Genomic DNA, 11,506 nt, shown 5'->3' with positions numbered 1-11,506 from the left:
TATCATTTTGTGTACTGCTCGAGGAAGACGTCTCCGTTGCGCTCGCAAAAAAATCTCACTCAAAGCTACCCGAGTTCACTCGGGTAGCTTTGAGCTACCCGATGCTTCACTGTGAAGCATTTTAGTTGTGTTTTTTTCCAGAGCCATTGTGTCAACTAAATCAATGTGTGAAAAATTGCATTTAAGCTCCTACTCGTTCTGATATTAACCGTAGGCTATATCGACACTGGACTGTCTCAACTTTAATATCCACACGATCTTTTTTTTTGCATATATGTTTTGGTTGTGAAATACCTCTATCAACAAACCTTTCTTTTAGTGACTGAAACATCACGGCATGAATGTTACGACCCAGGTTCGGTTCCTGCCATTGAATCTTACAACTTCACCAGAAAGAGAACCTACATTTTCTCTGGAAATGTGACAGCCTGAGTTTAACTGGTGGTCAGGTTCTTGGGTATGTTTCCCTGGTTGCCTCCAGTGTTGTTAAGTCTAGAAGATGGTCCTTGCCGCAACAATTTTGTTTATGTCAGTTTCTAAACTTTGTACCAAGTTACAAAGGTTTTGGGGTAACTGCGTTCAAGGCAGAATAAGTTTATAAGTACTATTCTATGAGCTTAAATGACTGTGCGTACTTGCGGCCAAAAACGGTATGTGTTTCCTTTTATGGACAAATAGTCCTTAAAACGACTTTTTGTGGACTGTTTGAAAAGACTGTTTACCCTTTACTAATTAAACATGAAACAACATATTGAGAGAGAACATAATGACGTAATCCCTGGGCGCTTTTTCTGCATAGCTTTAGCACCAGCATCAACTTACCACTAAAAGAATCGGTGTATAAAAAAAATAAAAGACTAAGAGTCTAACTTAGGGGTTGGAGCCTGTTTTGTTTATACCTACCACAAGTTGAACCTACCACTTCGTGCATTTAGAAGCTGGAGTCTGTTCTTTTAATATTAGGGAGTGAGGGTTGGAAATCATACAATTCTAATTGTGACAGCCAATAACGGTAATAATAATAATTTACCAACACTTCATTCCTGGTTCTCTGATTTAGTGGTACCAATTTATCGTTGAAGCAGTCGGTCTTTCTTTTCTGCGTTGGAGACGGACTTACCACTAAATGCACTTAATAATTGGAGTGTTTTCTGTTAATATTGAAGAAGGAGAGTTAGCAATACCAAAATTTTGAGTTTATTCCTACACATCTCATTTTATACTATATATATATATATATATATATATATATATATATATATATATATATATATATATATATATATATATATATATATATATATATATATATATATATATATATATATATATATATATTATATATATATATATATATATTTGTAATATATCATATTTTATTTATTTTATATATATATATATATATACATTATATATAATATTATATTATATTTACTGCTAAATAGCTCGACCAATGTAAATTTAGCTTTTTAAGTCGTACTTAGGACTTCGGAGTCTGTTTTGTTATTGTTTTGTATATTATTTTGAAGTGGAAGTTAGCAATAATAATATTATAAGAGTTAATATTTGTAACTTACCAACTCTACAGTCCTGGTTTCCTAGAATGGTGGTACCAATTTACCACCAATGGATTGATTTAGTTTAAACTTAGGAATTGGAACCAAATTTACCACTTAGTACATTTAAGAATCGGAGGTAGTTTGGCTTATGTTAGGATTACTTACTAAAGCTCCATCCATCCTCATTGGACGCTTTGAGGCTGCTCCTTTCAAAATTTCACTGACCAATACCCGATTTGCTGCGCTGTCAGGTGCAGCTCAAGATAGTTCAAAACTTATGCTTCGGAGGCAAACTTGTCACATAGTACACATAGGAAACCGAGTTTGTTTTGTTAATATTATGATTGAGTAAGAAATATTGCTATTCTAAGAGCAGCAGTTGATATTTGAAAGTTACCGATTCTACATTTCTGTTTTCCGAATCAGTAGTACCTTTTACCACCAAAGGGGTTAGTCAATTAAAATCCCAGCTCTTAAGGCAAATTCCATTTAGTACACACAGGAATCAAGAGTCTGCTTTGTTAATATTAGGAGCAAGTTAAAAATAATACGATTTTAGGAGTCACAGGATTGGTGCGCTGGATTCGGGATCCTTTGTTTGAGAGGACGCGGGTTCGAACCCCAGTATATCCGATTCTCCAGTTTGGGACGGGGGTCAGTAGCGTGACTCTGTGAGCTGGCCCCCAACCCTCCATTGCACTTCCTGGCTGAAGGGCCAAGAAACGGAAATCAGCACCGCCGGTAGGGACTGTAAAGTCTAATGCCGTATCCTTTACCTTTACCTTTTTTTTACAATAAATGTTCTGTAACTTACCAACTCGAAAATTTGTTTTTATAGTTGGTATTACTTACCAAAAATAAGGAAGTCCTCTGAAATTTAGGCTTTGGAGGGGAAGTTACTTCAGGAATTAGTTCTCGTACATTTTGGAGTCGAAATCTGCTTTGTTAAAAGTTAGGAGAAAGCTATAAATAATATCATTCTAGGAGTTATAACCATTGTTCTGCAACTTACCAGAAATACAATTCTATATTTTTTTTTTTTGTTGGTATTATTTACTAAAGAGGAGGAAGTCCTCTGGAATTTAGGCTTTGGAGGCGGAATTACTTCAAGAGATTTTTCTCGTACATTCTGGAGTCGAAATCTTCTTTGTTAAAAGTTAGGCGAAAGCAAAAAATAGTATGATTCTAGGAGTTATAACCATTGTACTGCAACTTACCAGATCTATAATTCTATTTATTTTTTTTTTTTTGTATTATTCACCAAAGAGGAGCAAGTCCTCTGGAATTTAGGCTTTGGAGGCGGAATTACTTCAAGAGATTGTTCTCGTACATTCTGGAGTCGAAATCTTCTTTGTTAAAAGTTAGGCGAAAGCAAAAAATAGTATGATTCTAGGAGTTATAACCATTGTACTGCAACTTACCAGATCTATAATTCTATTTTTTTTGGTATTATTCACCAAAGAGGAGCAAGTCCTCTGGAATTTAGGCTTTGGAAGCGGAGTTACTTCAAGAGTTTGTTCTCGTACATTCTGGAGTCAAAGTCTTCTTTGTTAAAACTTAGGCGAAAGCTAAAAATAATATGATTCTAGGAGTTATAACCATTGTACTGCAACTTACCAGATCTATAATTCTATTTTTTTTTGGTATTATTCACCAAAGAGGAGCAAGTCCTCTGGAATTTAGGCTTTGGAAGCGGAGTTACTTCAAGAGTTTGTTCTCGTACATTCTGGAGTCAAAGTCTTCTTTGTTAAAACTTAGGCGAAAGCTAAAAATAATATGATTCTAGGAGTTAAAACCATTGTTCTGCAACTTACCAGCTCTACAATCCTATTATTTTTTTGTTGGTATTACTTACCAAAGAGGAGGAAGTCCTCTAGAAATTAGGCTTTGGAGGCGGAGTTAGAGTTCAGGAGTTCCTTCAGGAGTCAGAGTCTGGTTTGTCAAAATTTAGGAGTAGGTTTAAAAATGCTGTGATTCTAGGAGCCGCAGCCAACAATTGTAACTCACCAACTATACAAACCTGTTTTTCTGAATCATTTGTATTATTTACCTGAGAGGAGGAAGTTCCTTGAAATTTAGACTTTGGAGGAGGACTTACCACTTACAGTACACTCGGGAGTCGGAATCTATTTTACTAAAAATTGGGAATGAATTAAAAATATTCCTGTTTTTTTGTCAGTGTTTCTAATCAAACAGTTCGTGGTAACGAACTGTTACCACAAACTGTTTGATTATTTTTTTTTATTGTTTTAGAAAGTAAAGTTGTGAGAAAGAGTCAAACTTTAACGTAAAGAGTGAGGCATTGCGGAGGGGACAAACCCTTCATATACGGAATAATTTCTGTTCGTTTTAAGTTTTAGTGTCGCTCCTTACTTGCAGTTAAAGAAAACTTGTTTTTTTTTTATTTAATTTATCAATAAAAGATGTAGTCATTAGAGGTAACAACTCTGCAGTCAGACAAAATAGTTCGCTTGGAACTCGGAACTCTGTTTTACTAATATTCAAGGTTAACAGCTTAAAACACTACAACTAGGATTTGTGGTTGATATAATGAAAAAAGAAATCACCAATGCAACAGCACAAACACACGCACACAAAAAAAAAGACAGAAGGAGAAAAGGAAGACTGGTTTCGAACATTAGTAACTAATATAGATCAGTACTTGAATGAGGCCTTGGCCCTACTCATCCATACAATCACATACGCTATCTGGATTCAGTTAAAAAACTTTTAGAGTTTTTCAGATTTTACCTTTAGACCATATTTTGACTACCCTAAATTTCATATTTCAAATTTTTCGTGAGCAAAGAAGTAACAAGGATCTAAAAATCCTAATAGGAGCTTAGGCCAAAGCAAAAAAAAAAAAAAAAAAGGAGATCTCCTTTGGGTCAAAATATTAGGATTTTTTCTCATTTGAATACCAAAAATACTATTAAAAAATACAAATAGATTGTGATGTCGGTGTTGTTTCAAGTTATCATGTATTTTTTTGGTAACTTTTTCACACTCAAACAGTTTAGAACTAGTGTGTATAAAACAGCAACTTATCCTTTATTTTGTCTTCTTGTTGTAGTTTCCATATTTTATGTAGTTTCCATATTTACGTTTTATCTAACTAATTAAGATTCAATTTATGCTGTACCGCCGGGATAGCATTAAGTTATGCTATAATTATAATAAATTATAATAAATGTAATGAATTAATTAAGATTAATTCACGCTATTTCCTAATTTTAATGTTTTTTAACTTGTAAAAGTTATATATCTTTTTTTTTTAATAATTCTAGGTGGTCCCATAATCTTCCAAATTTTAATGTGTTTTCGAACAATGCTTATGAAAACTCAAAAGCCTTTGAGAAACTCTAAATGGATAAAATATTCAGTTTTGAAAATTTGGAATTTTTCTCTTCGTTTTTTACTGTTAAAAACTTCTGAAAATGGCTAAATTGACCCAGATAGGCATATTTTTATAAATTTTAATGTGTTTTTATTAAAAAACAATGAACATTGAAAAGGCGTTTAGTAAGTCTATTTGTACAAAAATCTGAATTTTTGCAATTTTTTTTTCAAAAAAGTTTTCACACTAAGAATACATTTGAAGCATTCTAAATGGATCCAAATGTTCTATTTTGTGAACAGTTTATCTTAAATTACAATCGTTCCGGAGAAAGTCACTTCACTGAAGGTTTTTTCAGCCCTCCAGCGCAAAGAAATGCTTATAAGACATTGCTAAAAAATTACGTTCTTTCTTCTTTATTAAACCAAAAAAACAAGTTTTATTAAATGAAAGCAAGGAGCAACATTAAAATTAAAACGAACAGAAATTACTCCGTATATGAAAGGGGCTTTTTCTCCTTAACGCCTCGCTCTTTACGCTAAAGTTTGACTGTTTCTCTTAACTCTATTTTTATAACAGTAAGAAACTTTAGCGTAAAGAGCGGGGCGTTGAGGAGGAAAAGCCCCTTTCATATAAGAGCAATTTCTGTTCATTTTAAGTTTTAATGTTGCTCCTTACATTCATTTAAAAAAAAATTGTTTTTTAATTTAATTTCTGGACGTTTTTGAATTAATGCATGTTTTGATTTTGGCTCTCCGCATATAAATAATTAAAACGAAATTTGGATATTAATTAATTGCAATTAATCGGAAGATTTTGAGAAAAACGAAGCGAGGGAGGAGGCCTAGTTGCCCTCCAAGTTTTTGATTACTTAAAAAAGCAACTAGAACTTTTAATTTTTTACAAACGTTTTCATTGGTAAAAAATATACATAACTTACGAATTAACTTACGTAACGAACTTCTGCATTCGTATGTTTTTATTGCGTATATGAGGGGGTTCAACCCTTGTCGATACCTCGCTCTTTACACTAAAGCTTAGATTTTGTCCCAATTCCTTAAGAATGATCTCTGAATCACAAATGCCGTAGAATAAATAGTTGAAATTACTAAAAATACTTTAGCGTAAAGAGTGAGGTATAACGAGGAGGTAAACCCCTCATATGCGTAATAATTTTTGTTTGTTTTGTTTTAATGCAGCTCCTTACTTTCAGTAGAAAAAACTTTTCATATTTATTTTTTCAAATAATGCTAGAAACCCTCCCCCCCTCAACTCTCCCCACTAAACAAAAAAAAATCCCCCTGAAAACGTCTGTACACTTCCCAGTAACCATTACTATATGTAAACACAGGTCAAAGTTTGTAACTCGCAGCCCCTCCCACGGGGACTGCGGGGGAGTAAGTCATCCCCAAACACATAGTTAATAGGTTTTTCGACTATGGCAAATAAAACGGCTATCTCAGAATTTTGATCCGGTGACTTTGGGGAAAAATGAGCGTGGCAGGGGGCCTAGGTGCCCTCCAATTTTTTTGGTCACTTAAAAAGGGCACTAGAACTTTTAATTACCATTAGAATGAGCCCTCTTGCGACATTCTAGGACCACTCAGTCGATACGATCACCCTTGGGAAAAAAAACAAAAAAAAACAAACGAATAAACACGCATCCGTGATTTGTCTTCTGGCAAAAAATGCGAAATTCCACATTTTTGTAGATAGGAGCTTGAAACTTCTACAATAAGGTTCTCTGATACGCTGAATCTAATGGTGTGATTTTCGTTAAGATTGTATGACTTTTAGGGGGTGTTTCCTCCTATTTTCTAAAATGAGGCATATTTTCTCAGGCTCGTAACTTTTGATGGGTAAAACTGATCTTGATGAAACTTATATATTTAAAATCAGCATTAAAATGCAATTCTTTTGATGTAACTATTGGTATCAAAATTCCATTTTTTAGAGTTTCGGTTACTATTGAGCCGGGTCGCTCCTTACTACAAGTCGTTACCACGAACTGTTTGATAAAAAATTTAATAAAACAAAACAGGAGCTAAGAGCTCATATGGCGCTTCTGACGAGGTTGGACGAGCCAAGAGCTCATATGGTATGAGCTCTAGCAAAATTCTAAGAATCAATAGATTGATTTAAAAGGGAAATCGGAGACTTAATGCAGGTCGCGATTTAAAATGAGAGCTCTGAGTCAAGATGTTCTTCTAAATATCAAAATTCATTCAGATCCGATCACCCACTCGTAAGTTAAAATACCTCATTTTTTTTCAATTATTCCTCTCCGTGCAGCCCCCAGATGGTCTAATCGGGGAAAAAGACTTTATCAAGTCAATTTGTGCAGCTCCCGGAAAACGCCTACGAATTTCCATCGTCCTAGCACGTCCAAAAGCACCAAACTCGCCAAAGCACTGAACCCCATCCCCTAACTCCCCCAAAGAGAGTGGATCCGGTACGGTTACGTCAATCACGTATCTACGACATATGCCTATTCTACCCACCAAGTTTCATCCCGATTTTTCTACTCTAAGCGTTTTCTAAGATTTCTGGTTTCCCCTTCCAACTCCCCCCAATGTCAACAGATCTGGTCGGGATTTGAAATAAGAGCTCTGAGACATAAGTTCCCTCTAAATATCAAATTTCATTAAGATCCGGTCACCCGTTCTTAAGTTACAAATTCCTTAATTTTTTGAATTTTTCCAAACCAACCCCCCCATCTCCTCCAAAGTGAACAAATACATTCCAATTATACCAATCACGTATCTATAACTTGTGCTTATTCTCCCCACCAAGTTTCATCCCGATCTCTCCACTCTAAGCGTTTTCCAAGATTTATGTTTCCCCCTTCAACCCCAAATGTCCTCGGATCCAATTCGAATTGACAATGGAACATCTGAGACATAAGATCCTTCTATATATCAAGTTTCATTAAGATCCGATCACCCATTCGTAAGATAAAGATACCTCAATTTTCACGTTCTCCAAAGAATTCCGGTTCCCCCCTCCAGCTCCCCCCAATGTCACCGGATCTGGTCGGGATTTAAAATAAGAGCTTTAAAGCACAAGATCCTTCTAAATATCAAATTTCAATAAGATCTGATCACCCGTTCGTAAGTTACAAATACCTCATTTTTTCTATTTTTTCAAATTCTCCCTCTCGCCCCCCCCCCTCAAACTCTACCAAAGAGGGCGAATCCAGTCCAGTTATGTCAGTCACGTATCTTGGACATGTTTTTATTCCTCCCACCAAGTTTCATCCTAATCTCTCCGCTTTAAGTGTTTTTCAAGATTTCCGGTCCCCCCCCCCCCCAATGACGCTAGATCCGACCGGGGGTAAAATTCTAGTCAATTGACTTCTTGCTATCTTGGAAAGGGTTTAGGTTAGGAAAATGAAACTTTCAGGGGTGGATCTACAGGCTAAGGTATGTCCCGGGAAGGTATTTTAAAGTACCCACCTCCACTCCTTCTCCCTCAAGAGAGCCGTGAAATTTGAATAAATGACAGGTCTATACCTATTGAAATTTTGACAAAACAACCTTTTACCTTAATTTTCAGTTACGTGTTGCTTTTTCTCTGCCTTTAGTTCTGAAAATGCAATTCCTGTTATTTGAGTAGAATTTTGAGCCATATCAATATTTTTTTTTTCTAAATTTAGGAAATGTATTTGCATATCTTTAAAACCTTATAAAATGGAATTGAGCAAAGTTATGAAGCTGAAAACAATTTTGTTGTACTTCAATTAAACATAAGATCTACTTTGCAAGGTTTCACTTTTATAACACCCATATTTGTAAAGGTCATCAGAGGTCAAGGCCCTCTAGAGGAGAAGGAGTGGAAGTAGTTGTTTCAAAATACCTTCCCGGGATATACTTTAGTCTGTAGATTTCTCCCTGAAAGTTTCATTTTCTTAACCTAAACCCTTTCCGAGATAGCAAGAAGTCAATTAACTAGAATTTTACCTCGGTCGGGATTTGAAATGAGAGATCTGAGTTACGAGATCCTTCTAAATATGAAATTTCATTAAGATATGATAACTCCTTCGTAAGTTAAAAATACCTCATTTTTTCTAATTTTTTGAATTTACATACCCCCCCCCCAACTCCCCCAAATAGAGCGGATCCGTTCCGGTTATGTCAATCACTTATCTATTACTTCTGCTTATTTTTCTCACCAAGTTTCATCCAGATCCTTCCACTCTAAGCGTTTTCTAAGATTTTAGGTCCCCCCCCCAACTCCCCAATATGTCACCGGATCCAGAGCGGATCCATTCCGGTTATGTCAGTCACATATCTTGGACTTGTTTTTATTCTTCCCACCAAGTTTCATCCTGATCTCTCCGCTTCAAGTGTTTTACAAGATTTCCGGTTCCTCCAACTCCCCCCTTAATGACTCTGGCTCCGATCGGGATTTAAAGTTACATCCAATCACTCCTTCGTAAGTTAAAAATACCTCATTTTTTCTAATTTTTCAGAATTAACCCTCGCCCCCCCTAACTCCTCCAAACAGATCAGATCCGTTCCGGTTATTTCAATCACGTATCTAGGACTTCTGCTCATTTTCCCACCAAGTTTCATCTCGATCCCTCCAATCTAAGCGTTTTCCAAGATTTTAGGTTCCCCCCTCCAACTCCCCCAATGTCACCGGATCTGGATATGATTTAAAAAAAGAGCTTTGAGACACTATATCCTTCCAAACACCAAATTTCATTAAGATACCATCACCCGTTCGTAAGTTAAAAATACTTCATTTTTTCTATTTTTTCCGAATTAACCAGCCAACCACTCCCCCCCCCCCAGATTGGTCAAATCGGAAAAACGACTATTTCTAATTTAATATGGTCCGGTCCCTGATACGCCTGTCAAATTTCACCGTCCTAGCTTACCTGGAAGTGCCTAAAGTAGCAAAACCAGGACAGAACGACAGACAGACAGACCGACAAAATTTGCGACCGCTATATGTCACTTGATTAGTACCAAGCGCCATAAAAATATGATCCATGTGGAAATAAAATGATCCATAACTTTGGCATAAACAGTCCACAGGTACCATTTCACAGTTCATCGTTGCGGCATTACCGAAAACGTGGTGCTGCCCTAAAAATGATTTTGAAATAGACAAAACAAAAATCTTCAAAAATCTTGGTTTTCAGGTATGAATATTGAATAGACCTAAAACGGTTCAAGGGGAAAAAAACACTTTATTTTAATGCTTTTGGTGATTCGAAATGTTCTCTAGAATTAAAATGTTCCCAGCCTAGATATTGCCATTCTCGTTAAATGAAAGCCTGTAATATGATTTCTTATAAATTCAAATAGAAACAATACGAAAACTTGACATACTAACAGATTTATTTAAATTTTATATTTCAGTCAAAGAAACGGGCAAGCAAATAATAAATCAAAATTATTTGATTTGGGAAAGGTTATGATTAAAATTCAAAAAAAATATGCAAGTCACACAAGAGAGCATAAATGACAACACTGTTCGGAGGGATAGTTTCTATTTCAACCAGGGTTAACCAAGGCCATGGTCATCGAAGAGTCCTTGAGGCGTTTCCTCCTAAAAAGTGAATTGACATATAAGAATGGTTCTATGAAGAGTGTTACCCCAAAATATTTCTCCAAGAAAGTTTTTTTCGTTTATTTCACTCAAACTCTTTGGTTTCTGTCATTTATCCTCTGTCTCGCTTTGTCAAATTGTTTTCGAACGTTTTTATTAAATTTGGTCTGTGTAATCAGGAAATATGAAATACAATGATTAAAGCTTGGAGTCAATATTTTACCCATTGCCCTAAGTCCAATGAAGCAAAATTTTTCATGTGCATTTTTTGTAATGAAAATTCCCTAGAGCGGGTCCTTGGCACCAGCCTCCCCACACCCTCCTATCCCACACATTTAACTTTAGCTCGAGGACTATATCTACAGAAAAAAGCATGTTTAAAAATCTAATTCCCGTGTTGCACCGTTACTATACCTATTTGATGTTTTGGAGAAGAAACAGATGCATCCCCGGGTTGGAATATAGCAGCCCTAGTACAAATCCTTAGTAGTAAGTAGCAAAAAAAAATATGACGAAATGTGCAAAAGCTTAATGTAATATCGTATCAATGTTGTAAGTTAATACAATATTTAGTGTAACACAATGTTAAATGCTTAAATAATTTATAGATGTAGTTCACCTATTGGAAAATATAATGCATATTCAAAACCAATACAATAGACCTGTGGCTGTCATTACACCCTGAATAACTCCAGCATCCACCAGGGGGCTGTAGCAAATACTTCGGGCTACAATATCAGAGAAAAGGGCATTATTTAATAATTGTGTAATAGGTTCCTTTTTAAGAGGTAACAGTCGGATACCGTGTTTTTGATGGCCTCGATATCAAGTCCTTTTAATCTAAGATTTAATGTGTTGAACACCACAAGCTGACTTGTTTAAATATTGTGTTTTCACTTCCAACACCAGTATCATAAGATAAACGGCCCAGTTGTTAATTTTCTGTTTTCCATAACACTCACATACAGCTGCATATTGCGTTCTATGGTGAAACGCAAGCGTATCTCGTCGCATATTCGTGCGTTTATCTGCAAGACCTATACGTCTTGCT

General features: G+C 35.6%; 1 protein-coding gene and 1 long non-coding RNA gene across 2 annotated transcripts in view; one reads left to right on the top strand and one right to left on the bottom strand.

Annotated features, from left to right (window-relative positions):
* The window catches only part of LOC136037333 (uncharacterized), a 58,985-nt gene that overhangs the window by 33,979 nt on the left and 13,500 nt on the right, over positions 1–11,506 (top strand). The window contains exon 2 of the long non-coding RNA XR_010619916.1: positions 320–457. This is a non-coding gene — a long non-coding RNA (uncharacterized LOC136037333). The remainder of the gene's footprint in view (positions 1–319; positions 458–11,506) is intronic.
* LOC136037332 (AP-1 complex subunit sigma-2-like) overlaps positions 10,227–11,506 on the bottom strand; it is a 45,533-nt gene continuing 44,253 nt past the window's right edge. Inside the window, exon 5 of the mRNA XM_065720003.1 lies at positions 10,227–10,455. Within this exon, the coding sequence (XP_065576075.1) occupies positions 10,411–10,455 (45 nt within the window). The 3' untranslated portion in view covers positions 10,227–10,410. The remainder of the gene's footprint in view (positions 10,456–11,506) is intronic.

The sequence above is a fragment of the Artemia franciscana genome, chromosome 16 (assembly GCF_032884065.1).
Source record: "Artemia franciscana chromosome 16, ASM3288406v1, whole genome shotgun sequence".
Lineage (NCBI taxonomy): Eukaryota > Metazoa > Arthropoda > Branchiopoda > Anostraca > Artemiidae > Artemia > Artemia franciscana.
The sequence above is the reverse complement of the archived record's forward strand: the minus strand, read 5'-3'. Positions and strand labels throughout refer to the sequence as shown.